Here is an 18,372-nt window from a genome sequence, read left to right on the forward strand (position 1 = left end):
TTTCCAGAAAGCCTTTGACAAGGTGCCACACAAAAGGTTGCTGCATAAGATAAAGATGCATGGCATTAAGGGTAAAGTAGTAGCATGGATAGAGGATTGGTTAATTAATAGAAAGCAAAGAGTTGGGATAAATGGGTGTTTCTCTGGTTGGCAATCAGTAGCTAGTGGTGTCCCTCAGGGATCCGTGTTGGGCCCACAATTGTTCACAATTTACATTGATGATTTGGAGTTGGGGACCAAGGGCAATGTGTCCAAGTTTGCAGATGACACTAAGATGAGTGGTAAAGCGAAAAGTGCAGAGGATACTGGAAGTCTGCAGAGGGATTTGGATAGGTTAAGTGAATGGGCTCAGGTCTGGCAGATGGAATACAATGTTGACAAATGTGAGGTTATCCATTTTGGTAGGAATAACAGCAAACGGGATTATTATTTAAACGATAAAATATTAAAGCATGCCGCTGTTCAGAGAGACTTGGGTGTGCTAGTGCATGAGTCACAGAAGGTTGGTTTACAAGTGCAACAGGTGATTAAGAAGGCAAATGGAATTTTGTCCTTCATTGCTAGAGGGATGGAGTTTAAGACTAGGGAGGTTATGTTGCAATTGTATAAGGTGTTAGTGCGGCCACACCTGGAGTATTGTGTTCAGTTTTGGTCTCCTTACTTGAGAAAGGACGTACTGGCACTGGAGGGTGTGCAGAGGAGATTCACTAGGTTAATCCCAGAGCTGAAGGGGTTGGATTATGAGGAGAGGTTGAGTAGACTGGGACTGTACTCGTTGGAATTTAGAAGGATGAGGGGGGATCTTATAGAAACATTTAAAATTATGAAGGGAATAGATAGGATAGATGCGGGCAGGTTGTTTCCACTGGCGGGTGACAGCAGAACTAGGGGGCATAGCCTCAAAATAAGGGGAAGTAGATTTAGAACTGAGTTTAGGAGGAACTTCTTCACCCAAAGGGTTGTGAATCTATGGAATTCCTTGCCCAGTGAAGCAGTTGAGGCTCCTTCATTACATGTTTTTAAGGTAAAGATAGATAGTTTTTTGAAGAATAAAGGGATTAAGGGTTATGGTGTTCGGGCCGGAAAGTGGAGCTGAGTCCACAAAAGATCAGCCATGATCTCATTGAATGGCGGAGCAGGCTCGAGGGGCCAGATGGCCTACTCCTGCTCCTAGTTCTTATGTTCTTATGTTCAGTTAATTAAAACAGTTAGCATATTTCTCAAGAGTTTTTATTATGTTATTCATGCAAAGATTTAGGTCGAAGCATGTCAATTATGTAAATATATTCTGTGACTTTTGTTCAGCTTTTATTATATAAATTCAACATATTTAACTTTAAAGAAGATTTGATACTCTCTTGCTTTGAAGACTAAGTTACATGGAGGCATGACTCTAGTAATTCAAGGCAATCAGATGGGATTGGCTGTTTTTTTACCAAAAGTTTATTTAGATCACAAGGTAAGGATAGATATTCCGGAAGCTATTGGGAGATGGGACTCACCAATGAGAATTACTTAAAATCAAGCACCCAAATAATTAAGTTGGAAAAGACTCAAAAATCTAACTTGTTTTTCTTGTTAAGGGCATTTAGAGAAGAAATGATTTGAGTAAGTCATCATCACTACATTCACTTACTGACATGGGATTCAACCCAGAGTATTTCTATTGCAAGTTGGGGATCATTTAGTGGACGAATAAACTTTGTGAAATACTGAAGGGATATGTCACAACATGCAGAACTGAAACTTCAGAGAAAAATTCAACTTTTTCAGACTGCTTGTTTCCGTATAGCCTGGATACCATTACCAATGCAAGGAGATGAAAATAAGTAACTGACATGGGAATTTGTATTACAATTGGTGAAATGGATTTGTTGCATAAAATTTGAATTTATGATTTATTAATAATTCTCTGAATAAAGTACATGCAATGGACTCAAAATACAGAACACAATATGTTCAAACCTAAAGAACGTTAACCTGTCACAACCTGGATAGCAAAAGAGACCAATGTTCAAAACAACTGTTGTGTATCCCTTTCTCATTCTTACAAGGAATGTTTATTACTGCTCTTGTATATTGACACTGTGTGAACATAAACCATAAGTTAACATTTTTCCTTGCAGTTACTATAAACGGGACTCACACATTTTAATCAAAGGCCTCACACATAATTGACAAAACTTTGGTGAGATGCAATAAATGAATACATCTGAAATTTGACTGTTGAACATTTATGACGAAACATATTTAATACATCAGCCCATCGACAACTTTGCAAGACTCTTGGCACCATCTGAAATGTACCTATGACTTGGTAGAGTTTCTTCCAGATTTACTCAAAGATTCATATTCAAGATTTGTACTGTCTGCAACTTTCCACAGGTTACCTCCTAAGGAAGGATTCTGAAGCAGTCAGTTGATTCAGCCATATATTTGTAGCTTCTCGAAGTAATTGGTGAAGTATTCTTGCTACAAAGTTGGAAAACAATTGCTTCATATTAACACCACCCTTCTAATTAGCAATCTAAACACTTCAGTGGTTTCCTTACAAGGCTGAAGATTAACACAATAGGCAGACGGTCAACAGAACAAAGACCCTTCTATGAGCCTATTGGATACTGTCTGAATAAGTGTATACAGAGCGGCCTCACTTGGGGATCTTTTCACAGAATTTACAGTGCAGAAGGAGACCATTCGGCCCATCGAGTCTGCACCGGCTCTTGGAAAGAGCAACCTACCCAAGGTCAACACCTCCACCCTATCCCCATAACCCAGTAACCCCACCCAACACTAAGGGCAATTTTGGTCACTGAGGGCAATTTATCATGGCCAATCCACCTAACCTGCATATCTTTGGACTGTGGGAGGAAACCGGAGCACCCGGAGGAAACCCACGCACACACGGGGAGGATGTGCAGACTCCGCACAGACAGTGACCCAAGCCGGAATCGAACCTGGGACCCTGGAGCTGTGAAGCAGTTGTGCTATCGACAATGTTACCGTGCTATAGCTCAGTACAAACGTCTATTCCAGTCAGCTTGACTCAATCGTTGCACCATTACTTCAAAAGGTTGAGTTCCAGCATCACCCCAGAGCTTTTAACATAATCTAGGCTTAGTGCAGGACTGAGCGGATGCTATATTGCCAAAGTCAACATTTTTCAAAGGAAATGTTAAGTCAAAAGCTTGTCTGAGTTTCAGTCGAGTGAAAAATAATCCACTGCAAATTTTGAGAAAACAGGGAGAGATCTTGCAGTGACTCGGCCAATGTTCATCCCTCAACCAACACTACCAGGACAGATTAGCTGCTATTTACCTCAGTGTCTTTTGTAGCTCTTACAATGTGCAAATTGGCTGCCTCCATTAAAAATGACTAAACTAGAAAAGCCAGTAATTAATTGACTTGGAAGCTCCTTGGAATGTTCTAAGAACGTGTAAAATGTTGTATTTTTCACACAAAGATAAAAAAACCCCACAGAACCAGAAAAGTAATTTGCTACTTGCTCCCCCATTTGTACCTTATTTAAAATATAGAACTGCAACAATTGTGCTCTCCTAATTAGCAATGGTCTTAAATCCTGTGATTTTCTTGAAGTAGAATAAATAGTTGCCAGGGCCTATAATTCTAATGATGCCAAATTAAGAATTTATTTATTAATTTATCATCGTGTACACCGTCAATTAATCTTGGAGAACCTGGATACTAACAGCGCTTCTGCTGGACCTCCGCTTGTGACCATGGAGTGATTGGTCACATAAAGGGCTGTTCCTGTTCAAAGTCACAGAAAAGGGCTCTTTTTACCCAGATCCGGGTGGAATTTTGATGAAAAGGCGTGGGTGAATGTTAGAGGAGTAGTTTACCCCTGGAATGGTATGTCTTCTGATCACCGGACCCGGCAGAAAACAGTGAGAGGTGTGGCTGGAAAGTTGAAACAGTCTTGTGATTCACAGACAGTCTCTTCCAACATGCAGGCGGGGGAGGGGCAAGTTGCAAGGACCCAGATACAGGAACTGATGACTTTTATCAAGGAGGAATTCCATAAACAGAAAGAAATGCATGAGGATCATGCAAAGGCAATTGCAGAAGCTGTGGCACCCCTGAAGAGTACTCTGGAGCGGATGGAGAGGTGTTTGGAGGTGCAGGAGTCACAGAATAGGGAAGTTGAAGAAGTGATCTCGGACCACAGCGATCGTGTGGTGGCTCTGGAGGCGAAGGTGGGGCTCCTAGGAGACCTTTGTAAAACACTGAGGGCAAAAGTTGAGGAGCAGGAGAATACCTCGAGAAGACAGAACCTGCGAATAGTGGGCCTGCCTGAAGGAGTGGAAGGTGTGAGTGCCATAAGGTACGTCTTGAAGTTGCTGGCTGGGCTGGTGGCAGAAGGGGTGCTAGATAAGGCACCTGAAGTGGACTGAGCGCATAGGTCTCTGAGGCAAAAGCCGAAAGCTGGGGAGCCGCCGCGGGCGGTGATCGTGAGACTCCATAAATTTGTGGAGAAAGATAACTCTACGGTGGGCCAGGGAGAAGCGTAGCTACGACTGGGTGGGAAATAACATCCGGATTTATCAACAAGGCCAAGGCGGTGCTGTACCGGCAGCAGCTCAGGTTTGGGGTGCTCTACCCGGCGAAATTATGGGTGACGTTCGGAGGCCAGGAGTATTATTTCGGGACCCCAGAAGTGGCCGAAGACTTCATTAAGGAGCATAAACTGGGGGAGAACTGAGTGGATAATGCTTGGGAACCGGGGTGCTGGCACTATGTACTGGTCGGGAGCATGTTTGAAGTGGGTGTAGGGATTTTCGCCTTTTTTTGTGTGGGGGCGTTTCTGTTCAATGTTGAGATTGTAAGGAGTTGTATGGGTGAAAAGTTTATGTGGGGATGGATGTTCCTATCCCCCCTCCTGTTTTATGGGATTATTTGTGATTAACATTCGCTTGCTTGTCTGGGTGGGGAAGGATAAGGCCAGCAGGAGGCCTTCTTCTTTGAGCTGAGGAGTGGGGGGGGGGGTGTCATTAGGATGTGCCTTTGGGCAGGAGCAGCCGTGCAAGCAGGTTATGCTGGTGAACGGAAGTGAGGTGGTGGGGGAGAAGGTCAAGAGGGGTGGCAGGGGGAAAGGGGAAGTGGGGGCGGAAGAAGGGGAAGGGAAAAAGTGGGGGTGGGTTTCTGCGATGCAGAAGGGGGTAAGAGATGACATGGTCAAGGGCGAAGAAAGGGGCCATCTGGGATGGACTAGGTACAGAGTGGAATTAAAGGGGCAGGAGTTAAGTGGGGAAGATGATGGACGGTAGAGGGGTTTGGAAGCGCAAGCTTCCAGTAAAGTTGGTAGCGTGGAACGTCCGGGGACTGAATGGGCTGGTTAAAAGGTTGCAGGTGTTCGCGCACCTCAGGAGCTTGAAAGCAGGGGTTGTCTTTTTGCAGGAGACACACCTCCGTGTGAAGGACCAGGTTAGGCTAAGGAAGGGGTGGGTCGGGCAGTTTTTCACTTGGGGTTTGATTTGAAATCGAGGGGTGTGGCGATTTTAATGAGCAACAAAATGGGATTCGGGACTTCCGGTGGCGACCATGAGGGAGTAGGTCGCACGTTTGGTGGCTCCCACTCTGGCTAGACATTTGGACCTTCCCCCCCCCCCCCCGACTTTGTTTGCGCTTTTAAGCGCTGGATTTGAAGAAACAGTGAACAAGGGTTCGGTGTATGTATTGGTTTATGGAACAGAGAGCCCGAAGAGACCGAAAGGGAAGAAACAAAATGTCAGGGTGGAGCTGGGTGTTGGCTATGCAGCGGACAAGATGGCCGGTGTCCAGACCCCTGGGGCTTCGACCCAACCATCAATGGAGGAGCTAATGCAGGTCATCCGGGAAGGCTTCGCCAGACAGAAACGGGAATGTCTGGACCCGATTAAGGAAATGGTGGAGAGGATGGAGCGGAGGCTAGATGCCCAGGACAGGGCGATCCAGAAACTGGAGAAGGCGCGAGCTGAACAGGAGGAACACCAGACGGCAGTGGAGATGGAGGTGGGGATGCTGGGGGACCGGCAAAAAAGGCTGCTGGAATAGGTAGTGGGCAGCACGGTAGCACAATCACTTCACAGCTCCAGGGTCCCAGGTTCGATTCCGGCTTGGGTCACTGGCTGTGCGGAGTCTGCACATCCTCCCCGTGTGTGCGTGGGTTTCCTCCGGGTGCTCCGGTTTCCTCCCACAGTCCAAAGATGTGCGGGTTAGGTGGATTGGCCATGATAAATTGCCCTTAGTGTCCAAAATTGCCCTTTGTGTTGGGTGGGGTTACTGAGTTATGGGGATAGGGTGGAGGTGTTGACCTTGGGTAGGGGGAAGGGTTCTCTTTCCAAGAGCCGGTGCAGACTCGATGGGCCGAATGGCCTCCTTCTGCACTGTAAATTCTATGTAAATCTATGTATTTGGAGAATAGGTCCCGTAGGCAGAACCTAAGGATTGTTGGCCTCCCAGAGGGGGCTGATCCCGGGGAGTCTGTGGCGAACATGTTCCAGAAGCTGCTGGGAGATGGGGCTTTCCCCCGACCGTTGGAGGTGGATCGGGCGTACAGAGTGCTGGCGAGGAAGCTGCGGCAGGGAGACCCCCCCTCGGGCGATGGTGGTCAGGTTCCATAGGCACCTGGATAAAGAGCGTATTCTTCAATGGGCCAAGCGCATGCGGAGTTGTAAGTGGGACAACAGCATTTTGCGGGTGTACTAAGATTTAAGTGTGGAGGTGGCCAAGAGGAGGGTAGGCTTTAATCAAGTCAAGGCGATCCTGTTCAAGAAACAGGTTAAATTCGGTCTGTTGTATCCGGCGCGACTTTGGGTTACGTATGAGGACCAACATCATTACCTTGAGTCGCCCGAGGACGTCATGGAGTTCGCCAGGAAGAAAGGACTAGTGTCAACTTGAGAACATTCTGCTCTAAGTTTGAGAAACTGTTTTTCCTGTTCGTTTCAAATGCTGTTTGCACTTATTTATTCGTTTGTTTGTTTTCGTTCTTGGCTATTCTCTTCGATAATTGTGTTTTGTTTAAGAAGGGGAAAGTAGTTTTAAAATTATTCGATTTCGGTGGGTTTTCTATGTTGTGAGGGGGATGGTGGTGGGGATTGTTGACTTTGTATTAATTTGAGTATTATTACTTTGATCTGTATTATGGCAAGAGTTTGGCTTTGTTTTTCTTTATACTGACTTTGGTTGGCGTCTGTTTCTTAAAGACGGTGGCCATCAGGGCTGGGTTGATGAGGGCGATGGTTTCGAGGGGCGGGTGGAGGGCAGGTAGGCAACAATAGGTGGGAGACATGCTGGTGCTGGAGCCGCGGGCCACCAGGCTAGCTGGGTGAGCTAGTCTGCGGGAGCACAATGGGGGGGGTGTATACAATCAGATTAGGGATGGGGTTAGGTTACAGAGTGTTGTTGCTGGGGGGGGGAGGGGGGGGGGTGGCGTTGCTTGGCTGACAAGGGAAGGATTTGATCTTAGAAGCGGAGAAGAGGTCGGGGATGGGCGCTGCCAGGAGGCGGGGCTATAGAGGTGCGGGGCAGGGGCTGGGGGCAGGCACAGGAAAGGGGGTGGCTGACCGGCAAAGGGGGGGGGGGGGGGGGGGGGGGGGGGGCGGGGCCCCCCCAACTAGGCTGGTTACGTGGAGCGTTAGAGCGCTAAATGGGCCGTGAAGACGGTTAAAGTGTTCGCGCATCTTAGGGCTTTAAAGGCGGACGTGATAATGTTGCAGGAGACGCACTTGAAGGTAGCAGACCAGATCAGATTGAGGAAGAGCTGGATTAGTCAGGTATTCCACTCAGGGCTAGACGCTAAGACCAGGGGAGTCGCAATTCTGGTGAATAAGCCGGTGCAGTTTGAGGTGGGGAATATTGTTTCAGATGGGGGAGGTCGCTACGTTATGATTAGCGGTAGGCTGGAAGGGAGGAAGGTGGTCTTGGTCAACATATATGCGCCAAACTGGGATGATGCGGATTTCATAAAGAGGGTGCCGGGGAAGGTACCAGACCTGGATTCCCACAAGCTGGTTATGGGAGGGGATTTCAATACAGTTATGGATCCAGGCCTGGACTGGTCGTGCTCATGAACGGGCAGAGTGTCAGCAATGGGAGAAGAGCTGAGGGAGTTCATGGAGCAGATGGGGGGGGGGCGATCCGTGGAGGTTTGGTAGACCGACAGGGAAGGAGTTCTCTTTCTTCTCACACGTTCATAGGGTCTACTCCCGGATCGATTTTTCTAATACTGAGTAGGGATCGACTGACAGGGGTGGTGGATGCGCAGTATTCGGCAATCACCATTTCCGACCATGCCCCGCATTGGGTTGAGCTACAGGTGAGTGAAGAGAGCTTCCAGCGCCCGCAGTGGAGGCTGGATGTGGGACTGCTGGTGGATGAAGGGGTGTGCAAGAGGGTGAGGAAGCATATACAAAACTACCTACAGGTCAATGATACGGGGGAAGTCCCAGCAGCGGTGGTGTGGGAGGCGCTCAAGGCAGTGGTGAGATGGGAGCTGATTTCAATCCGGACAAGACGGATAGGGCAGAAACGGACCGACTGTCAGCGGGGATTCTGCAGATTGACAGAAGGTATGCGGGGACCCCGCGTGCGGAGCTCTTGAGGGAACAGAGGAGGCTGCAGGCGGAGTTTGGGGTGGTGTCCACGGGTAAGGCAGTAGAACAGCTCAGAAAGGCGAGGGGTGCGATACGTTTTGGACCCGATGCGGGGATGGACGGAATCATAGCGACCCTGGGGGAATTCGGCCGGTTTTCAGGGTACAAATTGAATATGACTAAAAGTGAAATGTTTGTAGTTCAGGAGAGGGGCCAAGGGGACTGGCTGATTAAGCTGCCGTTCCGGCTAGTTGGGGACGGTTTCAGGTACCTGGGAATACAAGTGGCGCGGGAATGGGGTCGACTACACAAGCTGAACCTGTCCCGGCTGGTAAATCAAATGCATGGGGAGTTCCGGAGGTGGGATGCGCTCCCGTTGTCGTTAGCTGGGAGAGTTCAGACAGTTAAAATGACGGTCCTCCCGAAGTTCTTATTCGTGTTCCAGTGTCTCCCCATTTTCATTCCACGTTCCTTTTTTAAGAGGGTAAGCAAGATCATTTTGGGCTTTGTATGGGCGGGCAAGTCTCCACGAGTAAAGAGGGTGATGCTCGAGCTGAACCGGGGGGAAGGGGGGCTTGCACTGCTGAATTTCAGCAACTATTATCGGGCGGCTAACATAGCCATGATAAGGAAGTGGGGGGGGGGGGGGGGGTTGACTTGGGAGCGGGTGGAGGCAGCCTCATGTAGGGGCACCAGTCTGGGGGCGTTGGTGACGGCGCCTCTGCCATTTCCGCCGGCGTGCTTCTCCACCAGTCCTGTCGTCCTGTGCGGACCTTCGGATCTGGGGACAGTGGATGAGGCATGTGGGAGCATCGGTCTGGTCCCCAATATGTGACAACCATCGGTTTGCTCCGGGGAGGTTGGACGGGGGGGTATCGGGTATGGCGGGGATTGAGCGATGGGAGATTTGTTCTTGGAAGGGAGCTTCCCTGGCTTGAGGACGCTGGAGGACAAGTTTGGGTTGACGAAGGGGAATGAATTCCGGTATATTCAGGTAAGGGACGTTTTGCGCAGGCAGGTGCCATCTTTTCCACTCTTGCCACTAAGGGGGATCTAAGATAGGGTAGTGTCCAGAGGATGGGTGGGGGAGGGATGTGTCTCAGATATTTACAGGTAGCTCATGGGGGCGGAGGAGACGCAGACCAAGGAGCTGAGGCATAAATGGGAGGAGGAGTTGGGAGGGGAGATTGAGGAAGGCATGTGGGCGGACGTACTGAGCAGGGTTAATGGGACTGCAACATATGCCAGGCTCAGCCTGATTCAGTTTAAGGTCGTCCACCGGGCCCACATGACAGTGTCCCGGATGAGCAGATTCTTCGGTGTAGAGGACAGGTGTGTAAAGTGTCTGAGAGGACCGGCAGACCATGTCCACATGTTTTGGGCGTGTCCAAAACTTAGGAGATACTGGCAGGTGTTTGAGGACGTCATGTCTAGAGTATTGAACATAAGGGTGGCAATGGGTCCGGAGGTGGCGATTTTTGGGGTTTCAGAGGCCCCGGAAGTCCGGGGGGCGAAAGAGGCCGATGTTTTGGCCTTTGCTTCCCTGGTAGCCCGGAGACGGATACTTCTAGTTTGGAGGGAGTCAAAGCCCTCGAAGTCGGAAGCCTGGCTGTCAGACATGGCGCGTTTCCTGGGCTTGGAAAAAATTGTTTTCACGTTCTGTAATTCTACTGTTCACAATGCTAAATAAAACCTCATTAAAATAGTTTATCAAAAAAAATGGGACTCGTGAGTGTGAAGCAGATGAGGGATCCAGGTGGGAGATATGTGATTGTGAGTGGGGTATTGGAAGGGGCACCCGATAATGTTGGTAAATGTGTATGCCCCAAATTGGGATGATGTGGTTATGATGAGGGGGTTGTTGGCAGCAATCCTGGATTTGGCCACGTACCAATGATCATGGGAGGAGATTTTAACCGTGTCCTGGAGCCAAGGGTGGATAGATCGAGTCCCAGGTCGATGGGTGGGGTGCGAATGGCAAGGGAGCTGGGGCGGGGGGTTTATGGAGAGGATGGGTATGGTGGATCCATGGCGCTTTCAGAACCCAGGGAGAAGGGAGTATTCCTTTTTTTCACAGGTCTATAAGGTGTATTCGAGGATTGATTACTTTGTAGTGAGTCGGGAGATTTTGGTTGGGGTGGAGGGGGCAGAGTATGCGGGGATAGTTATCTCGGACCATGCACCCCACCGGCTGGATATTCGGTTCAGTACGGGATGAGAGCAGAGGCCGGGGTGGAGGTTTGACTCGGGATTGTTGTCGGATGGAGGTTTTTGTGATAAGGTGCGGTTGGCGATTAGGGATTATGTGGAGTTCAATCAGAATGGGGAGGTGTCAGCGGGCATTTTTTGGGAAGCACTGAAGGCAGTGGTCCAGGGAGAAATTATCTCATTTACGGTTCGTACGAATAAAAAAAGGAGGGCGGAACATGACCGTCTAGTGAACGAGATAGTGGAGGTGGACAGGGAATATTCGAGGGTGCCCACCGTGGAGGGATTGGTGGAGGAACAAAAAGTTGCAGGGGCAATTTGACAGGCTGACAACAGGGAGGGCGGTAGGGCAACTGCGTAGGGCAAGAGGGGTGCAATACGGGTATGGGGAGAAGGTGAGCCTCATGCTAGCGCACTAGCTGTGGAGGCAGGCTGCATCCAGGGAAATATTGAAGATCCGGACTAGGGCTGGGGATGTGGTGTCAGAGCCAGGGAAAATAATGAGGCATTTAGAGAGTATTACCAGGGACTTCATGAGGCAGACCCAGGAGGAGGAGGAGGGGGACATGGAGTGGTTTCTGGACGAGCTTGAATTTCCCCGGGTGGAGGAAGCAAAGAGGCAGGCATTGAAGGAGCCCCTGGGGCTGAGGGAGGTGCTGGATAGTATCAGGGGTATGAAGTTGGGGAAGGCCCCTGGGCTGGATGGGTACCCGGCAGAATTTTATCAGGAGTTTGCAGCGGACCTTGCACTACATCTGTTCGGGGGTTTTAATGAAGCACTGGAGAAGGGGAAGTTGCCGGAGACCATGAAGCAGGCAGTAATCACACTAATCCAAAAAAAGGGAATGATCCGGTGAAATGTGGGTCGTATAGACCCATATCACTATTGAATATGGATGTGAAAGTATTGGCTAAGTTGTTGGTGGGGAGGATGGAGGATTGTGTTCCGGGGGTGGTTGCAGAAGATCAAACAGGCTTCGTGAAGGGCAGGCAGCTCGCGTGTAATATAAGACGGCTGTTGAATGTGGTGATGAATCCGTCGAGAACTCTGGAGATGGTGGTGTCCATGGACGCAGAGAAAGCATTTGATCGGGTGGAGTGGCGGTACTTGTTTGAAGGTTTGGGTTTGCGCCGAGATTTGTGGCATGGATACGGTTGCTGTATGTGGCGCCAAGAGCGAGGGTGAGGACGAATGATATCAGCTCACGAAGCTTTGACTTACACAGGGGTACGAGGCAGGGGTGCCCGCTGTCGCCGCTGCTGTTTGTGCTTGCCATAGGCGATGGCTATCAGGGGGTCGGCAGAAGATAATGAGGGGACAGAGAGAGCATCGGGTGTCGATCTATGCCGATGACCTCTTGCTGTATGTTTCGGATCTGTTGGAGAGTATGGGAAGGATTATGGGCCTGCTGGGGAGGTTTGGCAGGTTCTCGGGATACAAGCTGAATGTAGGGAAAAGCAAGGTATTCCCGGTGAATGAGCTGGCACAGCGGGCTAATTTAGGGGGGATGCCAGTTACAGTAGCGAGGGATAGGTTTAGGTACTTGGGGATTCAGGTAGCGAGGGAATGGACGGGGCTCCATAAGTGGAACTTAGCGAAGCTGGTGGAGGAGGCCAGGGAGGATCTTAAGAGGTGGGATACACTGCACTTAACACTGGCGGGGAGGGTCCAAGTGGCTCAGCAGGGAAGTTTGAGAAAAGGTGGGGGATGTTTGTGACCGTGTTTGAGGAGCTGTTTGTCGCAGGGGGGTGGGGGTGAAAAAGGAGAAAAATCTGTACAAACTGTATAGTTAATTGTTGGGAAGAATGTTTCCCGGGGTGTTTATTTGTTGTAACTTTGATACAAGTTTGAATAAAATGCATTTTTAAAAAAACAGCGCTTCTGCCATTATTGTTTTGTTAATTCTGCTACCTCAAAAATGACACTTACCTTCACGTCTAAGGTTTGAACCCTTTACAAGGTGGACATTTTGTGTTGTCAAAATTGTAGATACCAAAAGGATTTATTCATAGATGGGGTATCTCCAGCACCTCAACAAGGGTCAGTATGGAATTCTTGGACTGTAACATATATTTCACCAGCTAGTCGACAGTATGCTGTTTACACAAAACACACCATATGCAAAAATCTTGGTTTGATGAAAGTACACTTTAACTCGACGGTATATTCCATCATGTTGTTCAAAAACACGTTATAGGGCTGCAAACATTTTTCTAGCCAGGATTCTAGCAAATTGTGTATGTTGAAATGTGTATGGGCAGCAGGGTAGCATGGTGGTTAGCATAAATGCTTCACAGCTCCAGGGTCCCATGTTCGATTCCCGGCTGGGTCACTGTCTGTGTGGAGTCTGCACGTCCTCCCCCTGTGTGCGTGGGTTTCCTCCGGGTGCTCCGGTTTCCTCCCACAGTCCAAAGATGTGTGGGTTAGGTGGATTGGCCATGCTAAATTGCCCGTAGTGTCCTAATAAAAAAAGTAAGGTTAAGGGGGGGGTTGTTGGGTTACGGGTATAGGGTGGATACGTGGGTTTGAGTAGGGTGATCATGGCTCGGCACAACATTGAGGGCCGAAGGGCCTGTTCTGTGCTGTACTGTTCTATGTTCTATGTTCTAAATATCAATATGGTTGCATTACCTTTGTATTAGAACAATGTCATTGAGTATTTTTAGGATTGAACAGATTGAGTATTTTTTATTTGTGTAAACTAATACACCAAGTTCTTATTACTATTGCCAACACTGCCAATGCAATAACTATAAAGTACATTATTCATAAGATTTTTCTGAAATTACTTATAAACCAATGTAGCAAGAAATCCCATCCAAGTTGTTATCTAGTTATGAACAAAAGATATTTATTTCTTGTTGTTGCATACATCTGATATTGGGTCATAAGTGACTATATTTCTGCACTGAGCAGAAGTTAACTTTTATAGTGCATGCATGTGTGCCATCTGCGTCTGCACATCTCACTCAGGCTCGGTCTAGTGATATCCTACTGGCCAAGTATGACCTGCAAATAGTATTATTTCATTTACCTGCATCATTTTCTTGCTCCAGGCGGTTGATAATACCGTTGGGTAGGTCTTGTTGAGCGCCTTGGCTGTCCATCCCCACCTCGACAAAATTCTAACGTACCCTCAAACGATTCTTCCTCCTCTGCCTGTTTGCATATTTAAAAATGCAATCAAACTTCAAAAAAGTGTATTGCAAAACAGATTTTTAAATCACAAATATGGCATTGGTTATTCTCAAGGTCTTCATTAAACTTGGGCATGATTCCTAATACAGCATTTCCATGACTTCTCTTCCAAGGAAATAACAAAAGTACCAAGTAAAAGGTCTCAATTTCCTTTAGATCAAATAGTTTCTTTATTTTTAAAAAACACCTGCAATGAGTAACACATAAAAGAACTAAATCTGAACTGGCCCTCAATCATACACGTAAAATGTAATCTGCGATTAAACAAAACGCAAATTCAGGAAAATATACAACATTTATGTGAAGTGCTTCCGAACACCAACCCTGAAAGGCCTTATCCTAATTTTCAGATTAAGTACCCTTGTAAGGGTACCCTTTCACTAGAGCAAATAGTTTCCCTCTAGCTATTCTACCAACCCCTTCAGTCATCTTAAAAACCTCAAGTAGATATCCCTCAACCTTACACACTCAAGGGAATCATAGAATTTCAAGTCAACATTATGTTGCATTTCCTCAGAATTGAATCTTTCAGCACAAGAATCATTTAAGTGAATTTAAGTGAATTTAAGGGAAAGTGGGTTTCCTCCGGGTGCTCCGGTTTCCTCCCACAGTCCAAAGATGTGCGGGTTAGGTGGATTGGCCATGCTAAATTGCCTGTAGTGTCCTAATAAAAGTAAGGTTAAGGGGGGGGGGGGGGTTGTTGGGTTACGGGTATAGGGTGGATACGTGGGTTTGAGTAGGGTGATCATGGCTCGGCACAACATTGAGGGCCGAAGGGCCTGTTCTGTGCTGCACTGTTCTATGTTCTATGCTCTACACCCGCACTAACATTAATATATCTTTCTTGAGGTGCCTTGTCCAGACCTGAACGCAATACTCCAAATGCTATCCAAAGCTTTGTACAACTTCCTCCCCATTGAACAAAAACTCCCTTCAGATAAAAGCCAACATTCCTTTGGTCTTTTAATTATTAATTATAACAGAATACTTTTTTCTGTACATAACCCGCAAATCTATTTGCTCTTCCACAGCTTGTAGCTACTTTCCATTTAGAAACCACTCTGATCTTTCATGTGTCCAATATCTACATCTCCCTTTCCATACTAATCTTTTTCTGCAGTTTTGCCCGCTCACCTAATTTATCAATGCCCTTTCCCAACTTGATCTATACTACCTTACGTGGCATATAACGTCAGTCAGCAGCAAACCTAGGTATATGTATGGCTCCATAATCTTTCATCCAAGTCACTTATAAATAGTGAAATGCTGAGGCTTCAGTACGGATACCACTAACTACATACTGAAATGGAGAATATTTAATCTCCACCATTTGGGCATTAAGTGTTCGTAGATAAGGCGCAACCATTACCATAGGAAGAAGCTATTCAGCCCATCACGCCTGTGCCAAGTCTTTGTAAGAGCAATTAGTCTCATTCTCCTGCCCGTATCCCCAGGCCCTGCAAATGTCTCCTTTTCAAATATATACCATATTGCCATTTGGAAAGTAATTACAGAATCTGTTTCCACATGTTTCAGACTGTGCATGAAGGGTAGCATGAAAAAGTAAAGCATTGTTGAATAACTGCACCTCCTACACAAACTGACAACATTTCCTGCCCTTAAAATTAGAAGAAAATGGAGCATACTGAATTCTTCAAGGGATGTGTAATCCTCTGGCCATATTTTCGTTTGTGCACACCCATCCAAGTGATGTTTAACGCAAAGATAAAATTCTACTCCAATGCCTTTTATCACAGCATTTCTAATCTTAAATTAATGACTGCAACTGTGTTTGAACGGATAGTGTAAGATTTTAAATGGTGGCACAAATCTTTACTGTGTAGTCAATAATGTTTAATATTGGGTAAACAAGCAACTTTTAGAAGTTTACAGAACTGATATATAGAAAGCAGTGCTCATTTTTCCGTGGTGACATTCCCCTAAACCTTACAGCGACAGTTCCAACCATGACACTGCAATGAACAATTTTAAAAGATACGCTGCTTGCCAACAGCAAAGGGTGGCAACCAGTACATAAACATTCAATATTACAGCTACAAGCAAATGATGCACTTGAAATATAGAGATGCCCAGCACTCACAAAAATAACCCAATGAATGATGGGGTTCAGCTAGCTCTGTTGGTTAGAATATGATGCAGGACGAAACTAACTACAGGTTCAATCCCTGCACTGGTTGTGGTAGTTTATGGAGGTCTGCCACTTTGCCTTGCCCTATGCTTAATGTGGAGTGATACTCCTCAAGCTGTATAAACAATTAGTCCATCCCATAATCATCCCTTGGCCTTTTGTGGACAATGGCTAATTAACAAGCCAGCACCAGGACTTGTTGGCCACGGAAGGAGTATTCACAATGCGGTTCAACAGGCTGACAATCAATTCGGGAATCCTTCCACCACTTCCCCACTATTACCAAAATGAAAAAAAAATGTGAGTGTGTGCGAAGAAATGCTTACAAAACAGAATGATGTTCACGATTTTGAAGTATTAGAAATTATACACATTTGCAGGTTGTTTCAATATCGGCAAAAGTGGCACAAAGTATTTGTGTAATAAGAACGTTGAATACCATATTTATATTTCTTTTAAAATAAAAAAGACAAGGATTTTGTTGCAGCAACAATTTTCTGCACATGTAAATGTTGCACAATTTGAATGTGCACAACCCACACAGCAATATTCCCATACCTTTACCTGATTATACAAGGAAATTTTGTTGAAGTTCAAGATGACAAAAAACTTACAGAACCAACATGATCTTGGGACTTTCTGCTCAGCAGGTTAGATCTGTTATATAACTGAAATATCAATTGGATACATCCAGGGTTGATATATTTGTGTTCCTGTCAGCCAGTCGCAACAGCATCTGACAAATGGCTGATGCATTATTTGCTAGCACTAGATGGTAAAATTACTTTATAATTAATACAACAGTCAGAGAGAGCATTGTTTGTAGCTTTGATTAGCTTTCCACCAGTGTAGGAGTGCCAGAGACAATTCACATGCAGCTAATAATGGCACCCGTCGATCATCCAGGAGGCTTTATTTAGCCACGAGAGCTTCCACTCCTTGTCATTTCACTCAAGTCCAAGACTTCTTACTGACAGGGAATATTCCTACCTTGGCTGATGACACCTCTTCAGAACAATACCATGTTACACCAGAACATATACAACTGCAGCCACATCACCATGAAGTGTGACATGGGGCAGGCGATTGGGATGCTCAATAGTGATTCAGGTACCGCAACAGGTCTGGATGTTCCCTGCAGTACTCACCAATAACAGTGGCCAAATAATTTTGTCATGTTGTGCCCTGCCTAACATAACTCGAGGACTCCGTGTGCAGGAAGAAGGAAATATTATGTTGGAGGGAAGGTCAATAATGAAGTAGACGAAAATGTTTGGGCCCAAATAAGGCCCTTAATAACTCCTGCAGTGATATTGCAGGCCTGAGATGGTTGGCCACAACAATCACAACCATTTTTCTTTGTGCCAGGCAGCCAGTAATGAGTTACCCCTCCCCTCCCTCCCAAACTAATTCTCATTTACTCCCGTTTTACTAGGACCCGTTGATACCACACACAGTCAAATGCTGCCTTGATGTCATTGGCAGTCATTCTCAGTTCTGGAATTTCCGTTGTTGGTTTTTGGATCATTGCTGCAATGAGGCCTGCAAGAGGGTGGCCCTAATGGAACACTAACTGAACATCAGTAAGCAGGTTATTGCTGAGCAAGTGCTGCTTGATAGCACCATCAACAACATCTTTCATCATTTTGATGATGACTGATAGCCAGATTGGATTTGTCCTGCTTTTTGTGGACAGGGCATATCCAAGGAACTCAATGACCCTCCTTGCCTCACCAGACCAAATATTATCCCCAGGGAACCATAATTGAACTTATCCACTTTTTCTTATAGTTTCCAGTTCTTTTATTCAGCTTCACTTACAGAGGTAGACTAAACCTTTAAATAGCAGTTGTGAAATGGCATCAAGTAGGACATGGCGGCGACACATTATTCCATCAAGGAATCCAGAAACTTCACGTGAATGATTGACAGCTAAAATCATCCAAATCATGCAGGTTCATAACCCCCTAACACCCATGTACAATTTCCAGGTTTATATCAGGCTCAAACATTACATAAGAGTCCCCTAGAAATTCTGTAAAAATCTGCAAAGATACTTCACACAATACCAAGCTGAGGTGTTGTTTACCTAAAGAATGCGGGAGGGCATGCACCTTCAATTTCAATGGGGATTCTTCAAGGCTTTTCCACCATTTCTACAGATCTTAAGTTACAGGAGATAATCAAGACATCCCAGGCCATCTCTCAATGATTTTTTG

General features: G+C 46.5%; 1 protein-coding gene across 6 annotated transcripts in view; it reads right to left on the bottom strand.

The window, feature by feature from the left end:
* Positions 1-18,372, bottom strand: part of tdrd3 (tudor domain containing 3) — a 183,913-nt gene that overhangs the window by 16,512 nt on the left and 149,029 nt on the right. For 2 of the 6 annotated variants that reach the window (XM_038817691.1, XM_038817690.1), the window contains one exon: positions 13,841-13,965. In XM_038817691.1, the coding sequence (XP_038673619.1) occupies positions 13,846-13,965 (120 nt within the window). In that variant the 3' untranslated portion in view covers positions 13,841-13,845. Of the gene's footprint in view, positions 1-2,307; positions 2,473-12,735; positions 12,903-13,837; positions 13,966-18,372 lie in introns of those variants that run through there. The other 4 variants (XR_005463115.1, XR_005463114.1, XR_005463113.1 and 1 more) reach the window with 4 other exon arrangements.

Source organism: Scyliorhinus canicula, chromosome 14 (genome assembly GCF_902713615.1).
Source record: "Scyliorhinus canicula chromosome 14, sScyCan1.1, whole genome shotgun sequence".
Lineage (NCBI taxonomy): Eukaryota > Metazoa > Chordata > Chondrichthyes > Carcharhiniformes > Scyliorhinidae > Scyliorhinus > Scyliorhinus canicula.